The following is a 22,218-nucleotide window of genomic DNA, read 5'->3' as shown; positions in this document are numbered from 1 at the left end:
TGCACCGCGAGAAGGTCGTATCTGGCCTCCTCCAGCAGGACTTCCAAAGCCTGCTTGTTCCCTTCGGTGTTCCAGAGTAGGATTTTACACCTCATCCTCTCGGGTTAACCCGATATATTAAATAAAAAAAAAAAAGAAAAGAAATCAAACCATATCCGACAGCTAACTGGCTTCTTCCCTACCACCGTCTACATCTCCCCAGTGTGCCGACACGAGTCCCAAACCGAACCCCAGACGCGCGCCGCTAAGCGGGCTTATATTCCGTCGTCTCCGACTGCCCTAGCCAGCTGACTTCGAAGTTACATAAGAGATAGAGAGCAGGCTAAATGTCTGCGCCGCAAGCATAATATGTGCTGTTGGAATCCTTGGAGGTATTCTGGTGTCAGCAAGCTAGCGAGGAGTGTGGGAGGTGCCTTAGGTAATCCAGCTTCTTTCTCTCCAACCTGCCCACCGGCTTCATCGTAGCTAAAACCAGAAGAACCGGCCATGATACCAGCCGGTCCAGCCTGCACGCTTCAGTTGCGCGCAACTGACTTCCAAATCAGTTTCCGTCCTGCCCTTCCTCTGCCATTAAATGAGGCGAGACCTGTTTCTTGGGCTTGAGCGCAGCCTCCTAGGCCTGCTTGGGCCTGGATCCTGCGTGACACAGACACCTAGTTGAATTCAAATAGAGCGGTGACCTAGGCTCCGTTTGACTTTTTTCTCTCTCGCAAATCCAATCAGCCTTGCGAGCTGCCTTGCCGGGCACCTTATTGATCTAGCCGCTCACGGGAACTTCTAGAGTTAATTACGAAAATGAATTATCAAACAAAGTCCCTAACTTAGCTCAGGGTAGGTACCTTAGGTAGTAAGTCCCGAGGGCCTTGACGGGAGCATTTGTGACACAGTGACATTCAAGTTGGCAGCCAGAGTTGCTATGCTAAGACAGATAGATATTGACATTCCACCAGTCGGCCAGGCCTCTGATTACCTTAGCCTCCAAGTTCTACCTAGCCTCCCGATACAATTGGCTCCAACTCCATACCCCCTATCTCCCTAGTTCCCCCTAACCTCTCGTATGGCCAAGACCCTCCTCGCCCACATGTCAAGGCAATCCAACTCGACGACGACCAGGATCTTCTTCAAAGGATTTAGGGATAATCGCAAACTGTCCTCTTCTATTCAAGTCCTTCACACCTCTCGACATCGGATAAAAGGAGGGTACAGCCGCTTCCCGACGCAAGTTACGCAACTCCACGTTGCAGCATACTGGGGCTTACAGAAGCTCCTAATCGTCCTCTGTCAAAGGGCCATTGACATTAACGGTCAAGACAGCTATGGAGCGACTGCGCTGCAGTTGGCTGCCCAAAATAACTACAGCCAAGGAGTACGATTACTGCTTGAAAAAGGAGCCAAGATCGACCTGCGCAATGGTAAAGGCGAGACGGCTGTAGCCTGGGCGAGCAGACACGGCCACCTAGCAATCGTCGAGCTGCACGGCTAACGGGGAGGATCCTGGACTGGCTGATGGATTCGGGGAAACTGCCGATGTACGGTCTGGCCAGGAGGCTGGAGCTGGAGCTCGCAGTCTGATACCCTTTCCTTCGAAGGCCAAGAGGCCTTCCCACTTTGTATTTGCAGGATCGCACACTGATCGTTCCCTTGAGTGTCGATATGGGTTTTTCACCCGGCCCACGAGGGCGCGGTTTTCCTGTATAGTAAGTTGTTGAAGGTCCGGCACGCCCTAGGGCACAGCGGTGTAGGAATAATAATAATATTAGGTCTCCCTGGCTAACACTTCACACATCACTAGCGCTTTATGGTGACCAAGCGCATGTTTGAGCGCAACGAGACCGCAGGCGGGCCTGCCCTTCTCGAGTACGATGTGCTGCTCACACTTAACGGCAAGACCGTTACAAAAACCTCCGATCTGGACGTCATGTACTCGAACGAGGAGCTCGACACGGTCGTGGTGCGCGACTGTAAAGAGCTGAGCCTGAAGCTGCCTACCGTGGCGGCCCACGACGTCGAAACGACGCGCGCCGTGTCATTTTGCGAGCGATCTTCTATGTGCCCAACTATGCCGTCAACTAGCAGATTAGCAGGCTTCTTAGTGAGATTTACGTGTCGGCGTGGGCGAGGGGCTCGCCCGCGTACTAGTACGGGCTGGCGCCGACGAATCTTATTACGCATGTGAACGACAAGCCGATGCCGGATTTTGAGGCTTTTCTGAGGGAGGTGGTTAAGATCCCGGATAATACTTGTGAGTCTTTTTCTTTCCCGGTTATATTTTGCGTTATGGATGCAAGGATCATGCTGACGAGGTTGGTGTAGACTTCCGCCTCCACGCCGTGACGTTAGACAACGTGCTGTGGGTGGTGGCAATGAAGAAGAACGAGCACTACTTTCCTAACATGGAGCTCATCAAGGACCCTAGCGAGGAGTGTGGCTGGCGGAGGGTTACCTATGAGGGCGGCAAGGTGATTCGAGAAGGGGCCCCTGACGGCGTGGTGGCGCCCCCCGGAGAGAGCACCGAGATGGATGTTGATGGCGGTGTGTGTTGATCAGGTAGCTTTGTGCATGTACGAGTAGTAATTATACAGCAGCGGTGCTGCCGAATAAGGTACTGGGGTTGGGTTTTGGCAGGGAGGCTGGGTTAGAATGGCGGTTGCATCTGAGAAGACAAGACGATGCATGCCCTTAAGTCTTGTCTCATATTAGACACTTTTCTGTGTGTGCACTACATTATCGGAGTGCAACTGAGTGCTTTCTCGCCAGTTTGGCTACTGGTAACCCCGAGTGGCCCGAGGAGACGGCTAGGGCTCAGCGTCTGGTTCCTCAAGGGGGTTGCAGCAAGCGAATCGGGGTTTTAGGAACCAGGTTAATATGATGATCAGCCTTTTTCTCAGGTAGAGCTGGACTCTCGCAACCCAGTCGTGATCACATTGTGTATGGTAATCAAGGTAGCTAAGGTAGTAAGCAGCGATCACCAGTAGCGGCCAGGCTCGGCCGACATCGGTCCATTCCGTCGTGACTCGTTGCTCCCTAAGGTTTCAGACGTCTTTCAGAGTGACTCCCACCGAGTGTATCTCCACATAGCGTTCATACCAGTCTGCCGGGTCGATCGATCCGTCAATCTCGAAGGAGAGGGACATTCCAAGCCCGCGACTGAACCCGACCGGCGTCGCAAGCTCATGGCGTTCAAATCTGTCCCTGCCCGGCGCCCCGCGCCCGCTTCAGTTGAGATCCGCCATCTCGTGGATCTTGTGCTGGCCATCCCAGAGGCTCAGCCGTCGTATTCTGAACTTCTGCCCCGCTTCAAAGTAGACCCAGATGGTGGCGACTTTCACGGCCCCGCGATCATGCGGCGGGTTGGTCAACGGTATGGCATAATGCACCGAGCGGTGGATGTCGGCGGTTATGCCGGGGCCGGGCCGGATCGATAATCCGACCGCGGCAACGTCGACTTGGATGGTAGCGCGGGGGTCGACCGAGCCAGCGTGGCCGTGCGTGTGGCACTCGTGCCAACCAGCCATGGTGAAAACAGAGCCAGCAAACAACTAGCGTGTAGCGTGGGGAGAGAAGCGAGAGAAACAGGAGGTAGGTTTTGACGTCGCTGTCTATGTAGGAGCTCATAATACTTTACATGTAGACGTAGTGTCAATGACTGCGTGAGATTGATGACGGCATTCAGCCGTCACGCGGAGCTCATCGGACCACACCGGAATACTGCGTACGGTAGAAGCCTGACTCTGCTGCGAGGGCCAACTGGGATACCGGGGATTTAATAATAAGATCCGAATGAATAGGACGTCAAAATACCAGGTATGCAAGCGATCAAGAACGGGCCGAGGCGGGTATTGGGGCTCTGCCGGCGACGATTCCATGTGCACATCTCTTTCTGCGTGTCCTGCGCGGTCTTCCATTCGAATGATTGTGGCTTACATTACCTCAGGCCGGACTAGCTGACGTGCACAAGTCCCTCTATATCCGATTCTGCATCTCTGGACAATGCCTAAGGTCTCCGAACCCCCAGGGTCTAGTCATAGGTCTGGATCTGGTCAACGCCCTCGACCCCCACCACGGCCCAGCCTCCCCCTCCCCCTCCGTCCCTCTCCAGCAAAAGCCCAAACACACCCCCATCAGCAGCCACCCTGTCCCGTCCGCCGGCCGTATTCGTGTCCCTGACACCGGCCCCGATGATTGACCTCACTTTCACTCTCAGCTCAAAGCTGCCCTTCTCCGTCGTCTGCACGGCGTACTGTGCCTGCTCGAGTCTGACGGTGCGGTAATACTCGGACGGCGGCCGCCGCGACGCGTTCTGCGTGAAACCGCCGAGGTCGCCCGGCGAGCGATGCCAGCCCCTGGCACCCCTCAGCTCCTTCCACTCCGCCGTCGTGCCATGGCCCTCCTCCTGCACGTCGCTGGCCCCCTCCACGGGTTTTGACGTGTCGGCCGGGGCCGGACTCGTTCGGTCCTTTGGCAAACCCAGGAGGGCCCGCAGCGAGTTGACCGCAGATGACGGCGCTGGTTTGTGCGGCTGGGCGATTGCCTGAGAGCTTAAGAATTGCTGCAGCTTCTCTGTCGTCGGTTCCCCGGCCTCATTTTCCCCGGGTGTAGTAGTAGTAGTGGTACTGGCGCTAATCAGAGGGATATGAGTGCCGCCGAGGAGGATTCCGTCGTTGGATTTGGGATTGGCGGCCAGGTCGAGGACGAGGGCGCTGGAAGTGGTGCCCCGGTCCCGAAAATATCCGTCGGCGTGGTCATTGTAGATGTACCACGGCACGCCGGGGAGCGTCAGCTGAATATAGATTGGACCTGAGCCCCGGAGAGGGATGGGTTTGGCCAGTGATACGTCTGCTGTCATTTTTAATTGAAGCGGATGAAGTAGACTTCAGGTGCAGAGAGTTTTCTCTCTCGTGACTCCACACAGTAGTGTTGACGGATGGGAAGATGCGCGATATTGGTGCGACATGAGCCGACCAACGTGGAAGACGGCAAATTGCTGACGGCCCAGGATCCTCAATCTCTCGGGCCCTTCTAAGTCCGCGTCTCGGGTATCATGCGGCCTCCGACACAGCCACAGTCAGTTGGTTGACAGCTACGAGGTATCCACGGGTTACCAAAGGTACTGAATTCCCGTTGTTATCATACAAAAAGCATCGCCTGAAAGCGCGTCTCAAGCTCACATACCACGCCATCCAAGACATCAAAAAATGTCTCTACCTCGCCACTCATCTTAGGAATGCCGCAAATCTCACCTCCTAGAGCAGAACAAAACACGCCCCGTTTTCCGCCTCGCCAAAGTTCGGCTCCCGCCTCCCTTCATCTTCACCACCACCACCATCACCACCAGCACGCTTACACTCGAATCGCTGTCGCCCTCTGATGGGCCCGTGACGTTGACCAGCAGCGCCCGCAGCGCTGCCGCGTCTGCCTTGATGCCGTGCGGCGAGGAGAGGCAGCTTATGTTTCTTCATTGTCTTCTCTGTTTCCTGGTCCTCGTGCGAGTAGACAACGGCCGTGGCAAAGTTGAGCTCGCGGTGGCCCGGCACGCTGAACACGCTCAGCCAGTCCGGGAGACCGCCGCCCGGGAGAAGCGACGGCAACCAGCTGCCTACCGGGGAGGTAGCAACCGGGTCGAGGTGGTACGTCTCGGTGATGCAAGACAAATGGCCCCATCGCCGGGCGATAGCAGCAGCCTCGGGCGTGGCGAAGACGGGGATCGCGGCGTCAAGGTGGTCTGGGTAACGTATATTCCGGAGACGACTTCTTTCTCAAGACCAACTGCTTTAGGACTGGGACGCTTATTGGAGGCTGGTGTTAGGTTAGGTCGTGGATTCTGCAGCCTGAATTGATTGGAGGGAGGCAGGCCTTGTGGTGAGGCTCAGTACCATACCTGACCGTGACCAAGTGTCCCGCACTGTCGAGACACCCGGAAATGGTGGCCCTGCCCCTGCCAAATTTGGCGGCTAGAACAGCATAATAACTTCCACCTGTGTTTTCATCGGAGTCCTTGTTTCTTGATGTCCAATAATTACCTAATAGGCTACCTTTACCAAAGCAAATGCGCGTCATGATGATGCATCAGCGTTAGATAGGGTCCGCCCCATCTACGGCCCTTTCGATGACGCAAACTGCAAACCTACATCTGGCGGCAATCTCAATAATAACTATATGCTACACGGCATGATGGAAACCTGGGTGGCCGCATCCAAGGAACCCAACACAGTTTGCTCTCAGTCCGAAAGCGCCCCGGCTAGGTACTTGCTCAGCCGATCCCCTCCGACAGTCCATAGTCATTTCCGGCACCTATCGTCCGTGACATGACTCTCGAATCAACACCAAAGCTCGCTGTCCTGATCGACGCGGACAATGCGCAGCCAAACATGAGCGGGATCCTCCTGGCAGAGGTTGCCAAGTACGGCACTGCCTGTGTGAAACGGGCGTATGGCGATTGGACCGGCCCTTATCTGAAAGGCTGGAAGGACCGGCTTCTTCGGTATTCAATTCAGCCCATCCAGCAATTCGCCTATACCCCTCACAAAAGTTCAACGGACATGGCCATGATCATCGACGCCATGGACCTTCTAAACTCCAACAAATTCGATGGTTTCTGTCTCGTTTCGAGTGACAGCGACTTCACCCGACTCGCGGTCCGTATCCGTGAGTCTGGACTTCCCGTGTATGGGTTCGGCCACCGAACGACGCCCTTACCCTTCGTGGTCGCCTGCAACAGGTTCGTCTATGTTGAAAACCTTGCGGTAATCGAGGAACACGGAACAGAGGCCAACGGAAATACCTCGCCTCAAGAACGCGCCACAGCCGCGGTAAAGGATGCTCGGCTGTTGAATCAGTTACAAACCGCTGTAGAGGAGGCCTCGGACGATGATGGGTGGGCCTCTTTGGCGGACGTCGGCAGTCTCGTCACTAAACGGCACCCAGATTTCGACCCCCGCACTTACGGATATAGCAAGCTGAGAGGCTTGATTGCGGCAACCTCCTTGTTCGAGGTTAGTCGCCGCAGTCCTGGCAAGGGCAAACAGGAAACAGTTTATGTACGGTCTAAACGGACGGCCCACGAGACTCGGGCCTCATCTAAGTAGTCATCTCACGTTAGCTAGGTGATTGGTGATGGAAGGGCAACGGCAGGAAGTGTCTAGGGTCCATTGTCAGAAGTTCTGAGTAGGAGTCAGACAGGACACGACCTGAACAGACTAATTCCAGGCTGGGCCAGGAGGCGTACCAGAACAGACTCAAAAGCAAAACTGAATTGTCGCGGCCAGTCGCAAGACAAAGTTCAAGTAACGTGAATGGCAAACGGTGTAAAAGGCATCTCGGCGTGGGCATCTCTCGACTTGTTGCAAGATAGATTTACACAAGCAAAAAAGCAGAGAGTAGAACAAAGTCATGCGGAGGACGCAGCGACAGGCACGGTTGTCAAGACCCACCGCTGCGTGCCAACTGGACCTGATCACCTGCGCGTCAAACGTGACTTCGCGTCAGATTTCGTGCGTTTGCATCTGAGTTCTTCCACGCAACCATCCTGTCCGGCCCGCAAGGCATCTAATTGCCCGTATTCTCACTGTCGGCAGAAGCCATAGCTATGCAGTCTCGAATGAACACTGGTTCAATCCCTTCGGACCCGATGGGGAGCTCCCTCCGCTGCCTCCAGACAATGGCAGTGGCCCATCCCTGGACGACTGGGACGGGGACGACCAGTTGAGCTTCTTCAAACTTCTCAACGCAGGACAACCAGGTGCCTGCCCATGCCCAAACTGATGGAAGTCTCTGAAGTCCACAAGCAGTGCAAGGAGCGATCCAATGGCATCCAGGCGAGCCATGACGTCTCAGGCGGATTCTCGATCGCCATGAGGCCACCATCAAGAAGCGCTGGACCAAGAAGACGAAGCAGCAGCGCCTCTAGGTTAACATGCCCGTCATCCACCGTTTCGACTTCGCCGCCTTTCGCAAGGAGTCAATGGCGCAGCGGCAATCCGGTACCGAATTCAGAGACAATGACATTATGTCTGGCCCTACATCAACCAGGAAGACCTGCTCCAACCGAGGAGCTTGCTCCTCATGCTTTATTTTAGAGGTCGATACCAGCCTTGTGGCTTTTCCGCGGCCGGTGGCGATGCCATGTACCTGTGCATGGTCACCAAGGCGATTGTACCGATATTTCTGAACTGTTCGTGGTCATGTTGAACGGCATGACCGGCCAAGACTACGGCAAGCTCGTTGCCTGGGAGGACCATGCGGACGCCTTCGACTGGATGCACACCCGAGAACAGTTTCTCCTTGGCGAGGCGCTCGACATTTTGGAGGCGCAGGACCGCATGAAGTTTCTTGTCCACTGCTGCGAGAAGCTCGTCCACGACATACTGGCCGCTTAACTCTTGTAGACAAGGTATCCGGTCTAACCGGAGCCGGTCCTGAAATCAGGCGTCAAACCAGGCGGTTTCGACGTCGCTGGTCGTCATGGCCGAGGAGGCGCCGTCTCGTCCGCCGGGCCGTCTTGATTTCGGCTCAATTGAGTCTTCGCTTGCGGCCCCGACCTCGGCAGCTGAGGACCAATACGTCAGTTCCTAATTGCTTTCACAATTCTCCGTCAAACTGACACTTGTCCAGCCTTTCCCGCCGAGAGGATCCCAGTTGCTTCTCTGACCAGCTAATGATCTACAAAGAGCACCGCCAGGAGCTGATGAAGGACACGGACGGCAAACCGCATCCGATCCTGCAACCGACCAAGATGGACGTTTTCTGGGAACGAATTATTAGCAACGTCTTGCTCGGCTCGCATGTAGAGCTCGAGGTCTTTGCTGAGCTGAGGCGCCAAGCAGAAGAGCCAAAACAGCTGCAGACCAAGTACGAAGCGACTCTCTCTCCACTCAGACTTCCCTGAGGAGGACCTGGTTGCCATCCTGCTATTCCGTTACTTCGTCTACCATCTGTCGAAAGACTGGCTGAACGACCTGAAGACGACCGTCGTGGCCTCGCCACCGGTGCGCATCGTCCGTTTGTTCGCACAAGACCTCAACATGATCTCCATCACGAGCAAGCCGGGTCTGAAGCGGAATGCCGTGGAGAAAGAGCTCCTGTGGCGCTTGCAGACGCTATGGGAAGACGGAAAACTGATATTTTCTTTGCCCGTATGCCAATGATTGTGGACGAGTTGGAGCGTCTGCTGCGCTCCGAACCGCGGGCCCAAAGAGTTGATCTTTGGCTACGTGCTGGACGGATTGGCAATTTCTCGATCATGTGCGAGTGCCTCCGACAGCTGGACATCTACCAACCGTGGGTCAACGGATACGAGAGCTCATATGTGGACTGGGAAGATGGCATCAAGAAAGACCTGGGAGCTTGGTGGAGCGGCTGAGCCGGGATCTTCAGTACCATGGAGTCCAAGGTCATGCTCATTTACTTCAAGCTCAGCCATCCAGCAGATAAGGGGTTCTTCTACCCGATGGAGAAGACCGAGGAGACGGTAAAGACGCTGCGGCAGGCGGAAGCGAGCCTCGACGCCTTCTGGGACGATCTCGGCAAGTGTCTCCATGCCACGGCTGGCGATCTAAGCAAGTCGGTGCTGAGGAGGCTCCTGTCCCAGCAACGCACTTTCAAGCGGACACCAGGATGGGCCGCCCCCGGCACCGCCGGAGAAGGGGAAGCCGGCATAGCCAGCTGCCGCCGTCGTGTCCGAAGATGCGGCCATCTACCGACCGCTCTCCACCCTGTACTTCGAACCCGGCACATCCCTCAACGCCAAGAAGCCTCCTGCACCAGCACAGCCAAAGCCAAAAGTCAAGACCAGCGGCGCAGCCCTAACCGACACAACCCCTAACAACAGCTCACAGACGCAGTGACGGCCCTCAACATCGACGAGCAACTCATCTTCCACGTGGACTGGCGCGCCCTCAAGGTCTTCCGCACGCTCTTCTTCCAGGCGGCCGTGACCTCGAACCCCCGCGAAGTCTCGTGGCACAATTTCTTGCACGACATGACGAGCACCGGGTTCCGCGCCGAGAAGCTGTACGGCTTGGTCTGGCACTTCCAGCCGTCGCGGCTCGACGTCGGGCGGAGCATCCAGTTCCATGAGCCGCATTCCGGGGGCAAGATTCCGTTCCGCGTGGCGAGGCGCATAGGCAGGCGCCTGGCGAGGGCGTATGGTTGGGTTGGGCGATGTTTGCTTTGAGGGCGAAGTAGTGGGTTGTGTTTTGTTGGGCAGTCGGGAATCAAAGGTTTGGATTTGGACGTGTGAGGCCTGAGTCGTGGAGAAGGCAGAATCTCACTGTGTTAGAGGGGGATAATACTTGATCTTTCAACAGGTGGAACACCATGCTGGAGATAAGGTTTGAGGATATTGCCATGTTGGCGGCGCCCCGGCCGTAGACCATACTTGTGGTTAAGGTTAGCAGTTTTTGGATCCACCCCAAGTGATACTTGGCGATTTAAACCTACCTAGGTCGGGCCGAATGCCCACCTGCTAGTACGTTTCATTCTACCTCTAGGGTTTGGGCAGTATGTACTCCGTAGAGACATACAACAAAGGAACTGACGCAGAAAACGCAGTTACAACAAGGAACAAAAAGCATCTTGTGTTAGATAACGGGAGTGCCGGGCTCGACTATTCGGGGCTATGAGTAGGGTAACCCACACGACATGAAACCTTGTCTTGAAACGCCGAAAATGGCAGCCTGGAGTTTTTAATTACACACTATCCGACCAAGGGTGGTCGCCTGCCTTGGGATTCGCACAAGCAGATGATGGCCCCCGCTCTCGCGTGGCATGGCAGCCGAAATCTTGGCTTGATTTAATGGTGGGGGTTTCTGAGACGCGCTTCCTCTGTCGGGTTGGCAGACTCGAGCCTTGACGTTTGCACACAAACGAGTTGTCAGCTAAGGCAGGGGTGCAATCGCAGGAACCGGGATCGTGGGTCTTATTTTCAAATTCTGATTGGATGGGCCTTGCCACGGCTGGTGCTCCGGCGGAAATGGAGACGCAGCCGGGACCGAGCTGTGGGAAGCTGCGGGGTGAGTGGGCCATCCCATGGTAATTTCGTAAATTGCTTGCGACGGGTTCTAGCCTCCCCCGACTTTCCGCTCACAACAGGACGATCCGCAAGCTTCATGAAAACGCGCTGCGCTTCCCGATTGACGATTAACATTAGCTGCACTGCTTGAATGCCGCCTTCACCGTCTTCGCCTATCTTGCGATCCCTTCGAAGTCCCGCTCATCGTGCATTTCACGCGCAGTTTCCGCCCCTTAACTCCACTTCGTCTCGGGATTACGCCACGTGCGCAGAGACGCAGTGACGCAGGGACGACTGCAAACGCTCGCCTGGGGAAAGGCCGACAATGGTACTGTCGCCGCAGCCGATCGGCAACCTCGTCCCAACTCCATCCTCTGCTCCACCACGCATCTGCAGTCCCGGCGCCACGAGCATATCCGCAGACATTACCTCCAGACGGTAGCCAGTGCATTGCGCTTTGCTCTGCCACACCGCCAAGGCTGATTCCGCGATGGACCGAAGTGCGTCCCCAGATGGCCGGTCCAGGGCTTTGCTCGCCCAAGCCGAGAACGTGACCGGGTTGGTGCTCGACGAGGACGCCCCGGTGCCTTTTATCAAAGAGGAGTCGCTGAGCCCGGTGCCGGACGACCCCGGGGTAGTCAGGATGCCGTCGTTCAAAGTAAATACCGTCAGCCCCACGCAGAAGTCGTCGGGTACCCCAGCCGGCAAGGCAAGTGGCACGCAGCAGAAGTCTGGGAGACATGGCGGCAAGGGAGGCTCTTCCAAGGCGGGCATTCTCAAGGCGGCCAAAGCAATCCAAGTGCCTGGGCAACCCATAATCCCGCGCAAGGTTCAGGACTGGGAGCCCTGGAAGGGCGTCCTGTACGAGCTCTACATCACCCAGAACCGCATCCTGCGCGACATCATTGACATCATGGAAACCAAGCATAACGTGAGAGCAACGTGAGTTCCTTTCCCCGAACTGGTTGCTATGTGCGAATTCCTGACCCTGCGGTGCTCTCAAGCCCAAAAATGTACAAGAACCAGTTCGCCCGTTGGGGCTTTTTCAAATACTCTATCAAGGGGCGGCCGCGGGCCAAGGCCGAGTCGCCGACAGACCTGAGCAGTTCTGACGATTCCCTCGACGGAGCCATCGTCCTGTCGAGGGACGAACTGCTTCACGCAGACGGCGGATCGCGCAGCATCCAGGCCGGCCTGACCGCCGTTCGCCGTTTCCTCCAGGGCCACATCGACCGGGATCCGGCTAACCTGCAAGTCGAGGAAGTCGCCGGGTTCGTCGACCCCTGCTACCGGTACTTCAAGGTTGCCATGGACCTGTTCGATCTCAAAGAGAACGTTGAAGGCGGCCGCGTCCTGCGCCTCGCCTTCCTCCAGATCGAGCGCAAGATCTCGAAACCCACCATGAAGTCCTTCTCGGACTTGTGTTTCCTCGTGCCTCACCTCCTCCTCGAATCTAATCGCCGAGACATCCTCTCAGCCTATCTACACTACCTCTCGGCTCTGGCAACGGTCAAGTTCGGCAGACACCCCGTCGCCGACCTCGCCGCCTCGTTCGCCAGCCTCGTCGACGACCGACCGCAAGACATGATGCGCTACATCATGCTCCTCTCACAAATCAACTCCGACACCATCGCCTCCCTGCCGGGCATGCTCGACCGCAACCGCGAGTGGGCTCGCAACCAGTACCTCGCCTGCCAGCGCACGGCCAACACCACCACCACCATTTCACCCCACCAATCGCCGTCCCCCGGCCGAGGCGACGGCATTATCGGCGCAGAGCGGCACGACCATCACATGATCCGCCTTGAAGCTCAATCCGTCTACTGGGCACAGAAGCTCGTGATGCAAGACCAGGAAAGCGACGCGATGGCGGCGCAGTGGCTCCGCCGGCGATTCGAGCCCAACTTTGGCCCGCGTTGCGAGCGGTACCTCGCCCAGCTGCGGGAGCGTGCCGCGCAGGGCGGGTTCCCTGTCATGTTTGCGCGCATGATGGAGACGCTCATGGTCGGGTGGCTCTATGACTACTATGAGACGGTGCAGGATTGGGAGCGGGCATTTGAGTGGGGCCGGAGGGGGCTGGAACTGTCGACGGATGAGCAGTATGCGATTTGGTCGATTCATCTCGAGGGGTTGATGGAGAGCAGTGGGAGGGCGGAGGAGGCGGAGGAGCTGAGGAGACGGAGGAGGGAGCATGCTTGGCTGGAGAGGGTTAGGTTGGAGGTGGATCGGCTGAGTATCGCGGATGGGTGATGGTGGCGGTGATGGAAGGGTATTGGTTGAATTTGCCCAATGTATAAAATAGTGTAGCGCTGGGAGGTATACTCTTTGGTTGGGTTATGGATATGGACGCATTGGTATTGGATTAGGGCACGGCGCTTTCTCGAGAGAAGCCCAGCATGGTTCTTGGGCTGGAATCTGGTCCGCAGTGGGCCATCGAGAAATTCGAATCTTTGCAGTGTCATGTTCGAGTCTGCTGTATTTTCTTGTTCGCTGAGAACACTCGGTCCGTTTGGGGTGCCGATCTCAGGTAAGGTAGGCAGCGAAGAACAAGAAAATCACTTGCCAGTCCCATGCTTTTCCGTCATGGCATCGAACAACATCCGCCTCAACGTCGTCAGACTCCAGAGCTGGGCAGCCAGTGGATGCTGGATCCAAGGAAAACTGTTATTCAAACCAGTTGTAAACTCTGCTGTCCACCAATACCCTCTCGAACTTATACCTTCGCGAACTTAGCCTTCGCAGACTGATGCGTTGAATCACCGGGAAAGGCCAGATTTGAGTATGCCCAGTCATCAATGCAGTCGGCAGTAGACTGGTGTAGTTGAAACGCTGCTCCATGTAGATCAGTGCATTTTGGGCACCATCACAGGTGAAACAGCGCCTACAGTCAACATCATCGTACATGCACCGGAAGGGCCCGCCTAATCTCGACAAGGCTGAACGCACCCGTTTCAAAGTCCCCCTTCCGCAAAGCCTGGCAGCGGCGACCTCATTTCAAGGCGAACAGGGAAAGTCTTTCCGTTAAAGAAAAGTACGATGTAGTAACCGTAGATCATCCGTATCAATCAGCGTTGCTGATCATGGCGTACCATTCTATATATACCCGTCTCTTGTCCTCTTTGTGACCTTGCGTTTGTCTCCCTTGTCCGCACAGTCAATTCCTCGTCACAAACATTACCTAAGACAGTGTTATCTCATATACAGTTCCCTGAATTGTATTATCAAAATGTTCAAGGGACTCCCCATCGCCATCTTGAGCGGAATGGCCGAGCAGTCATACATCGTGGACAGCCGGGCTCAATTCGAGCCCCTTGATATCGATGGTACGCCGTTACCACCCATCCCCATTCTTCTTTAAACCTTGATTCATTCTGGCATCGTTCTATCTTAACACTAACCTAAGGGACCCACTGAATAGTTGTCTACACCTCCAGACATCCTGATCAGCAAGGCAGAAACGAGCTTGGCGCCGTCTTCTCTGGCAACCTGGACTTGCCTCACGGATTCGGCAGCAACTCTGAGCGTGAGGTCTCGGAACGCAGGGTACCGCGGGTACTCGTCATTTCCTATGACCACGGTAACTTACCTGGAGGAATGGAAATCAAAGATTCCCCTGGTGTAGAAGATCCCAATGTGGTGCTTGTCCCGGGAATTGGGAGGCCCGAATTGTTTGCGCACTGGGTGACGCGAGATTTGGCTGAGCTCATGGACAGAGGGGAGTTGGAGTTGTGATTCACCAGGCTACTTGCTTGTATTGATCATTACAATCGGGGTAAGTGGGAGTGTGGATGGGATCTGTGGGGAGAAGATGGCTGGTAGGCAAGATATTCTTTGTGGTGGGTGTCAGGCATGGACATGCAACGCGCTTGTTATAGTCGTTTGCTCAGCAGGGAATGAGTGGATCGAGCCGTTTTTCGTTTGCTGGTTTTCCAGTTAGTGTGTCTCACTTCGGTAGACTTAAGACTTTTGGCAATTGACTCAGAGTGGGCTTGGATTGGGTGAACTAAGCATTCTTGAAGTGAGCCAATTGTCAGCGCCGTCAGCCACTGTCTAGGGAGTATGTAGGCCGCGAAACCTGGCATCTGTTGGCCTCGACGCTGTTTTGTAACCGATCATGGATTCACAACTAGCAGGGTCGGAGACATGTCGTTGATTGAACGGGAAAATGCAGAGTCCAGGACTTAAATTGTCTCTCTAGGCTGAGCCCTGTTTTCCTAATGGTCCTCCGTCCGGCGGTAAAACCAGCTCGTCGACCTTGTTATAAGCCGAGCATGGGAAGTCTTTCCTTTCAAGGAACGTATGATGTCGTAGTCGCCGACCATCTACGTCGATCCTCTACGTCGATTAGGACGTCTAAATTTTATATAATTATATCTGCCTCCTGTCGCTCTTGTAAACCTACCTCTATCTTCATCGTCCCGCCCTAAGTCAACTCCTCATTACAGATATAACCCTGCTATCATATATACTAGTTCTTTACATCATAGCATCAAACGATCAAAATGTCTGACGACGGAATCCCCATCGCTATCTGGCGTAAATCTGAGCTGGGACCTCTCTCCCACGTACGATGGTACGCCACCACCCATCTCCCTATTCATTTCATGGTTTCTGACCTATCTTCAACCAATTCGTCTTAAACTAGTTAACGCAAACAATTGTATAGTTGTCTACCTCAGCTTCTGCACTGATCAAGCCTTCGAGGAACTTCCCGCCCTCTTCTCGGGCGACCTGCACGTCCCTCAGGGGCCGGGCAGCAACTCTGTGCGTGACGTCTCGGAGCGCAGGTTACCCATGGTACTCGTGATTGTCAAGGAAACGCGTGACCGTGAGGCGATCGACGATGAGGTCAATGATGTCGTGAACTCGGCACGTGTCAGTGCTGTAGAGGATTTCAAAGTGGTGGCACGCCCTCGGATCCGGACCCGACTGCCCGACTGCCAGAGATCAAGACGGTTACCGATGTCAGAAACCGTTGAAACGAGCTCGTGGAGGACTTATAACTCACCAGGTTACTGCTTATGATGATCAACACAATCAGAATGCGTGGGAGTAGGTGGAATGGGGCATGTGACAAATGCTGTGTGGAGAAGATAGTCGTATTCGTTGCTGTGGTTGAGTTTCCGGGTACGAATATGGAATCGTCTTTGTATGGTTGTGATTCAACGAGGAACGAGAGAAATGAGACAGTGTTTCGTTTGCTGATTTTCCACTGCAGGTTCCAGTTCGTGAGACACACGTGGGACGAATCTCGGCAAATGAGCGGGACTGGATTGGGTAAGTTGAGCAGTGGGTAAGCCATGGGACAACTGCTAGGGTGTACATCTGATGAGAGTTCATGCTCAGAACTACCTTCATTAATGGCGACGTGGGATATATGTATGAGGGAGTATCCCAGCACTACAGGGAAGTTCCAGGTTGTCGCCGCCTTCAGCTAAGTTCCAGCGGCTGACGAACTCGCGTCACTACACTGACTTGGTCGTCGAATCTTGACAGCCGATAATCTTGACCTAGTTAAACCGACATCGTCAATCAAGCACCCGGAGACATGCCGTTGGCTGACGGTGGAGTGCGGGGTCCGTTTTGCTCCCATACTCCGACCCCGGGTTTCCTGATGCGGTCGGAAGCGGGCCGGTGTGCCCCACAATAATGCTCGGAGGTCGGAGCAATTTGGGCGATGTATGACAGCGGGATGGCCCCACACGGGTAGCTCGATCGGCAGGGCTGCAACGCACCTTGCCATGTCCATCTTCCATCAAGACAGACCGGAAGCGCCGGGCAACCACGTATTGTCCTCTGGCCGCGAGGTAGGCGCGAGCGATTCGTCGACCATGGTGTCCATAAGTACCCGTCTCTTTCCCGCGTCTCGAACCCTCATTCACTCCACTCCCAGAACCAAACTCGTAGTCAACATCCAACTAGACAATCTCCCACAATCACATTTCTTTGCTCGGAAGATTACCACCACCCAGCAGCAATTCAGAATGTCGAACCCCATCCCCTACGCCACCCTCGGCCGCGACGGCCAAGTCGCTGCGAAGCTCCATACCCTTCTCATGCCCGAGTACGAGCGTAAGCTACCCCCACATTGACACACAATAATCGCAACAGAAGCTTGAAGATTTTTCTAATCCTTACAACATCTATCCACATAGACTGACATTCCAACTAGTCGTCCACGCCTGCCTCAACCTCGAGCAAGCCCGTGCTGAACTGCCCAACGTCTGCTCAGGCGTCCTGGACACGTCCATCGCTTCCAAAATCGGCACCAACGTCGACCGTCCCGTCGCGGAGCGCAAGACGCCCAAGGCACTCGTCTTTGGCGGCGGGATCCCTGACCAGGAGGTTGATGCCGTCATGGCGGCTCTGAAGGAGAAACAGCCGCCTGCAGAGGTCAAAGTGGTGCGTGTTACGAGGGAGGATATCCTGGCCACGGGGGCACCGGGCCCGAGCCCCGAGGCGATTGCCCAGGTCCTCAGACAGAAGCTGGGTGCGCTGGTCCAGAATGGGGAGTTGTAGACATTTTGCTTCGAAAGGGGGGACAGTGGTTGTACGGAACAGTGTGGTATGAAATGTGATGCAAGCGGTGGGGTGTACGCAGTTGTTTAGGTACGAGTGACGGGAAGCTCAAATCAGCAGTCAGCCTGCGGAGAACGGGGAAGGGTTACTATTCACCTACCCAAGTGGGAAGCTATCGCCAGGGCCCCGAATTACCAATTTCATCAGCCAAACAATTCTTTCAGCAGATGCCTCCAAACATCTTCTGCAAGCGCTCGTAGCGGATGCGCTCCCACATTCTGACCGCCGCCTGCCCCTTGTTCTGAGTCGCCAGCCTTGTGCAGAGAAGCAGCCAGCATCACGCTATCCTCCATGGTTTAGTCAGCCCGCTAGATCGATGTCGACAGGAACGGATGCGCGGCGTTTCCAATCAACGCCGGCCGCGCCTTGGGGAACAATATGTCGACGGGGAATCAAGCTTGTAATCAAACCACTGCTCCGTTGACATGATCTTGACCAGCTCCAAGCTTACCAGCCTCAAACCAAGCCAGAAACTGGCCTGCCCGTTCGGCAGCGGCTTGCCCTCCAATTCCAGCGCCGGCTTGCTCCTTCATGGCCTCACACGCTCCACAAGAAGCACCAAAATCCGCGACAATACGCTTCCCGACCTCTGTCACCACGCCTGCACACCCACCCTCCTCAATGTACTCCGCCAAATGACACGCAACCTCGCATCACATCTCCTTCCCACAACGTACTTACAATACCTGGCAGATCACCCCCGGATGCCCGTTCACCCACCCTCCCCAACCCCGGTGCTCCCGACCTCCTCGGCAAATGACTGCGTCGCGCATTGTGACGAACCGGCCGGATCCAGACGTAAAAGTGGAACGCCTCGTCACCTCCGAGCTCAGATTGTTTGGATTGGCGGTTTCAGGGCCTTCAGAAATCTAGGCCACTTTGCGAAGAACGCAAAGGAGTTCTGGCCGAACCTGATGTACAACCAGAGGCAGCAGAAGATGGTAATCATCAATGGTGGTGTTTTCCATACAGTGGTGATGCTGGATGTGTGATGGCTCTGGTGGGCAGGGCTGTAACCCCTGCATCAGATGTGGTGGCAACCCGATCTGCCAAGGATGTGGGGCACCACCCACAACAGAACCTGACGATGTCGCCAAGCAGGAGAGAGAATGGGAGAGACTCGAGTTGTCGAGAAGGGTTATGGCGATGGGCGGGGGTTTGCGGTCGCATTCGTTGGGTACGACACTGTTAGGCCGGCGAGCTTACCGTATGCGCCGATAATGAGGACGTAGATGCCCAAGGGAAGAACCAGAGGTAGGATTAGGGTGTCATGCCCTGTTGAGTTCAAGTTGATAGTGTGCGGGCTCTGGGATGGATAATTCAAGTAGGGGTTCGGAACTCTATATACTTTAAGATACGTGAGGTCATCGTTACTTTTACCAGAAGCAGGAGGAGGTAATGAGTCCCAACAATCAAAGAGGGGACGAGAGCTGAAGGTTCGGCTGCGTTTTTTTTATCACTTTCTTGGTGGACAGTGAGATCACAAGAAGACAGACAGAGCAACCTAGCCGGGGAGTTCTGGAGATACCTCATGTACATCCCCAACCAGCAACCGTGCTCTTCTGCTGCCTGTCTCACCTGCTATCCCACCAGGATAACATGGATCCCTTCTCGGAGAGCCAATATTGGGCGGGGATTGTGAGTTCACCGAAGGTGAGTCTACATGGCCTTCTTGTGGGAAACTTCTCAGGCCTTTCCAATGCCAGACCAACCGCGCGCTGGGTGCTAGGTAATGACAATGTGAGGTGACGCCTTAGCAGAAAATTATGCTGCAAACTGCTTGCAACAGGGTGGGAGACGAGAGATTGCGTTTGGCGCTGTAGCGAGACTCCATAGGGAAAGTGCGGTCGGGATAAGCTTCTACCAGGGGTTCCACTGTTTGTGTTGAGCTCGGAATGTCTCCGGCCGGCAAATGCACCGAAAGCGGTTTGCATGCCTGGCTGCCTGACGAGAATGGCAGCCAGGAACCGAGGTGGGGCTTGGTGGGCTGGTACCAAGGCTTACTGTACTTACCGAAGACTGCCACAACGGGTTGGATCACGTGCGGCTGCGCCTTGAACTACCGCCCGACGCTGATTGGTTCGAGCAAACATGCCAGACCTCCTCACTTTGCTTCCACCCAGCCACGCCCGTGCCGCTTTCCAACGGCTCGAATATGTAGCCTGAACAGAACCTAATCATTGCGTTGAGGTCTGTAATTCCATCACAGGCGGGCCAATCTCTGATTCCCTAGCATTTGCTATCCTTTTTGCCCCTCTGATTGTCTGACTTGCGGGGATGGATCGTTAGAGACGCTCTGTACTCACCCGAGCTTCTCCACTTCGAACCCTTTCTCGGTGACATCCGATGCTTCTTAGCCGCCATCTGCGCCAATACCATTGATCGTGCCGCGCATCAACGTCGCGTCCCATCGTTTGCTCTAGACATTCAACCTCCATCCGCCGCCTATTTTGCGTCTTGCCACACTTTGCAGACATTGCCCTACGCCAGCGATTCCCATCGTGATAAACTGGAAACCCACACAACCGGGTGCAATTGATGCGCCTTGCCGTCTCGGCAACATGTCTACCCCGCGTATGTCGGCTTGGGAATAGCGGCCCTGCCGCTTGCTAACCGGCAACAGTGACCAACGAGGAGACGGAGTCCTACACGCGAATCATCGACGGCATCCTTGCCGTAGCCGATCTCGAGACCGTCACACGCAAGAAAGTCCGCAAGGGTCTCGAGGAAGCCATCAGCAAGGACCTTAGCAACCAGAAAGTTTGTGTCATCACGTGTATCTTGTCAGCACCGAAACGCGCGTGACTAACATGTGCCTCAATCTCACAGGATGCCATTAAGGCCCTAATCGAGGCGCGCTTTGACGCCATCTCCAACGAGGTAGCCCAGGTACCCACACCGACATCTGGCGCGGCCGCCGGACACGAGATCAATGGCCGCTCCTCGTCGGCCGATGGCGAGATCGAGGTGTCGCTACCCCCGCCCAGCAAAAAGCCCAAGAGGGAGGCGAGCTCGAGCGAGGAGGCCGATGCCCGCCTGGCCGCCGAGCTACAAGCCCAAGAAAACAGGCTGTCCCGCGGCCGAGTGACTCGCGGTGGCGCGGCCGGCGCTTCCAAGCCCAAGTCGAAGCCGAAGCCGGCCAAGAAGAAGACGCCGAAGCGGGTGCGCTCCGATGAAGATAGCAACGTTGAGGATTCAGAGGCCGGTGCCGAGCCCAAGAAGCGCAAGGCCGGCGGCGGCTTCCAGAAGCCCTTCAACCTCAGCGTCCCGCTGGCAGAGCTGTGCGGTGAGAGCCAGGTAAGTGCCCCTCGCTGTTTCTCGTCCGATCTGTGCTGACCGGAACAGCTATCCCGCCCGCAAGTTGTCAAAAAGATATGGGAATACATCAAGGGCAACGAGCTCCAAGATCCCAATGACAAGCGCCAGATTTTGTGCGACGAAAAGTTGCATGCCGTCTTCAGGCAGGACAAGGTAAACATGTTCTCGATGAACAAGCTCCTGGGGAATCAGTTATACCCAATCGAAGACTGAGGCTGGCTTTCTTATTTCTCATCCCTGGACTCCTGGACAAGGTCGGCGTTCATGGCGCTTTGGGCACTTGACATCGGCTTGGAGACGGTTCTTACGGCAATGTCTCTTCTTTATCTCCTTTGCCCATTCGGTGGACAGTTTGCTGTCTTCGTCGATGGCCAACCTCAGCTTCTCGCATCGTCGAGGTTGACAGTTCTCATGTTTCGGCAAATCACCAGCTCCATTTTTCCGTCGAACATGACGACAGGAGGCATTCCATCGAACCCCACGCAGCCTACCCTTGGGCAATTACAATCTAATTTTCCTTCTATATCTAGCTGGGTAGTTCTCCCAGAACCGACATTCCGGATTGGGTCTCTTGGACGCTGCAGATGAGCAGGGGCAGGACGACCATTTCATTTTGTTGGCGGCGTAAGGGCATTTACGGCACACTCGGTTGGAGATCACGGTACGGGTCCATCATCATTTCGGCATAGCATCTGATATTGTGTACTATCTATCCTCTCTCGATTGGCGCGATGGTGAAGGAGGTGGGAAGCCTGAAAACGATGATGATGAGGCCAGGTACATAAGTATCTAGGCCATCAATGGAATGACATTTAAGCACTCAAGAGGCAATGGTGGTTGTGAGATGATTGTGATCAGTGCGCTCAGACTTCTGCGACGTGTTGGCTGAGTGGTGACTAACCTACTGTACTTGGTCCTTTCCAGCTGCATGGTCCCAACTCCAAGTTGGAGGCCTTGGCGCATAATGGCGCTTGTTGACTGTACGTCCGTATTTGAGGCGCAAAATATGACTCTCAATACTGTGTAATGAGGCACCCAAGTTGGGTAAGGACATACAGCCTGCAATACACTGGTGCTGGAACGCCCAAGAATGAGCCATAATGATGACACACCGGCGAACCCCGGCCAGATCCGCTGTGGATCCCTCTGCTCATGCTGTGCCATTCCCGCCGGCTGATTAAAAACCAAGCTCCGAGACTGACCCCACCATCCCGCCGACGTCGAAGCTGCAGAGAGCTCTCTCTCACTCTGTAGTTTTGAGCGCTGGACGTCCTTGCATTCATTTTCGACTGGCGGTTTTCTCTCGCGGCTAC

General features: G+C 55.3%; 11 protein-coding genes across 11 annotated transcripts; 8 read left to right on the top strand and 3 right to left on the bottom strand.

Annotated features, from left to right (window-relative positions):
• Positions 1-1,081: 1,081 nt before the first annotated feature.
• Positions 1,082-2,543, top strand: N657DRAFT_671375 (uncharacterized protein; the record flags this gene model as incomplete). Its single annotated transcript, XM_062795591.1, has 4 exons — positions 1,082-1,465; positions 1,793-2,092; positions 2,140-2,242; positions 2,314-2,543. The coding sequence occupies 4 exons, from the start codon at positions 1,082-1,084 to the stop codon at positions 2,541-2,543; spliced, it is 1,017 nt and encodes a 338-aa protein (XP_062648155.1).
• Positions 2,544-2,908: 365 nt separating this feature from the next.
• Positions 2,909-3,614, bottom strand: N657DRAFT_644605 (uncharacterized protein). Its single transcript, XM_062792790.1, has one exon. It carries the CDS (start codon positions 3,513-3,515, stop codon positions 3,216-3,218), a length of 300 nt encoding a protein of 99 aa, XP_062648154.1. The 5' UTR covers positions 3,516-3,614; the 3' UTR covers positions 2,909-3,215.
• A 140-nt stretch (positions 3,615-3,754) lies between these two features.
• Positions 3,755-4,980, bottom strand: N657DRAFT_689939 (uncharacterized protein). The gene has a single exon (XM_062797018.1). The coding sequence runs from the start codon at positions 4,844-4,846 to the stop codon at positions 4,019-4,021; it is 828 nt and encodes a 275-aa protein (XP_062648153.1). The 5' UTR covers positions 4,847-4,980; the 3' UTR covers positions 3,755-4,018.
• Positions 4,981-5,243: 263 nt separating this feature from the next.
• On the bottom strand, positions 5,244-6,057 carry N657DRAFT_680382 (uncharacterized protein; the record flags this gene model as incomplete). Its single annotated transcript, XM_062796283.1, has 2 exons — positions 5,244-5,722; positions 6,039-6,057. 2 exons carry the CDS (start codon positions 6,055-6,057, stop codon positions 5,244-5,246), a joined length of 498 nt encoding a protein of 165 aa, XP_062648152.1.
• Positions 6,058-6,305: 248 nt separating this feature from the next.
• N657DRAFT_571526 (uncharacterized protein) lies at positions 6,306-7,085 on the top strand (the record flags this gene model as incomplete). The annotated part of the gene is made up of 1 exon (XM_062788811.1): positions 6,306-7,085. The coding sequence occupies one exon, from the start codon at positions 6,306-6,308 to the stop codon at positions 7,083-7,085; it is 780 nt and encodes a 259-aa protein (XP_062648151.1).
• Positions 7,086-7,748: 663 nt separating this feature from the next.
• Positions 7,749-10,482, top strand: N657DRAFT_663457 (uncharacterized protein; the record flags this gene model as incomplete). Its single annotated transcript, XM_062795184.1, has 9 exons — positions 7,749-7,826; positions 8,029-8,170; positions 8,206-8,351; positions 8,437-8,559; positions 8,627-8,794; positions 8,856-9,062; positions 9,155-9,304; positions 9,383-9,668; positions 9,834-10,482. The coding sequence occupies 9 exons, from the start codon at positions 7,749-7,751 to the stop codon at positions 10,169-10,171; spliced, it is 1,638 nt and encodes a 545-aa protein (XP_062648150.1). The 3' UTR covers positions 10,172-10,482.
• Positions 10,483-11,071: 589 nt separating this feature from the next.
• On the top strand, positions 11,072-13,559 carry N657DRAFT_689935 (uncharacterized protein). Its single transcript, XM_062797017.1, has 2 exons — positions 11,072-11,950; positions 12,013-13,559. Exons 1-2 carry the CDS (start codon positions 11,499-11,501, stop codon positions 13,256-13,258), a joined length of 1,698 nt encoding a protein of 565 aa, XP_062648149.1. The 5' UTR covers positions 11,072-11,498; the 3' UTR covers positions 13,259-13,559.
• Positions 13,560-14,234: 675 nt separating this feature from the next.
• Positions 14,235-16,064, top strand: N657DRAFT_680377 (uncharacterized protein; the record flags this gene model as incomplete). The annotated part of the gene is made up of 4 exons (XM_062796282.1): positions 14,235-14,331; positions 14,427-14,585; positions 15,675-15,883; positions 16,020-16,064. The coding sequence occupies 4 exons, from the start codon at positions 14,235-14,237 to the stop codon at positions 16,062-16,064; spliced, it is 510 nt and encodes a 169-aa protein (XP_062648148.1).
• Positions 16,065-16,715: 651 nt separating this feature from the next.
• On the top strand, positions 16,716-17,987 carry N657DRAFT_644599 (uncharacterized protein). Its single transcript, XM_062792789.1, has 2 exons — positions 16,716-17,080; positions 17,181-17,987. Exons 1-2 carry the CDS (start codon positions 16,750-16,752, stop codon positions 17,525-17,527), a joined length of 678 nt encoding a protein of 225 aa, XP_062648147.1. The 5' UTR covers positions 16,716-16,749; the 3' UTR covers positions 17,528-17,987.
• N657DRAFT_389509 (uncharacterized protein) lies at positions 17,626-18,870 on the top strand. The gene is made up of 2 exons (XM_062787142.1): positions 17,626-17,987; positions 18,058-18,870. Exons 1-2 carry the CDS (start codon positions 17,904-17,906, stop codon positions 18,577-18,579), a joined length of 606 nt encoding a protein of 201 aa, XP_062648146.1. The 5' UTR covers positions 17,626-17,903; the 3' UTR covers positions 18,580-18,870.
• A 1,077-nt stretch (positions 18,871-19,947) lies between these two features.
• Positions 19,948-21,462, top strand: N657DRAFT_389432 (SWIB-domain-containing protein). The gene is made up of 4 exons (XM_062787141.1): positions 19,948-20,161; positions 20,231-20,347; positions 20,417-20,884; positions 20,933-21,462. The coding sequence occupies exons 1-4, from the start codon at positions 20,126-20,128 to the stop codon at positions 21,116-21,118; spliced, it is 807 nt and encodes a 268-aa protein (XP_062648145.1). The 5' UTR covers positions 19,948-20,125; the 3' UTR covers positions 21,119-21,462.
• The last annotated feature ends 756 nt before the right edge of the window (positions 21,463-22,218 follow it).

This window comes from Parathielavia appendiculata, assembly GCF_033297405.1.
Source record: "Parathielavia appendiculata strain CBS 731.68 unplaced genomic scaffold N657scaffold_5, whole genome shotgun sequence".
In the NCBI taxonomy this organism is placed as follows: domain Eukaryota; kingdom Fungi; phylum Ascomycota; class Sordariomycetes; order Sordariales; family Chaetomiaceae; genus Parathielavia; species Parathielavia appendiculata.
This window is presented reverse-complemented; position numbering and strand designations above follow the sequence as displayed.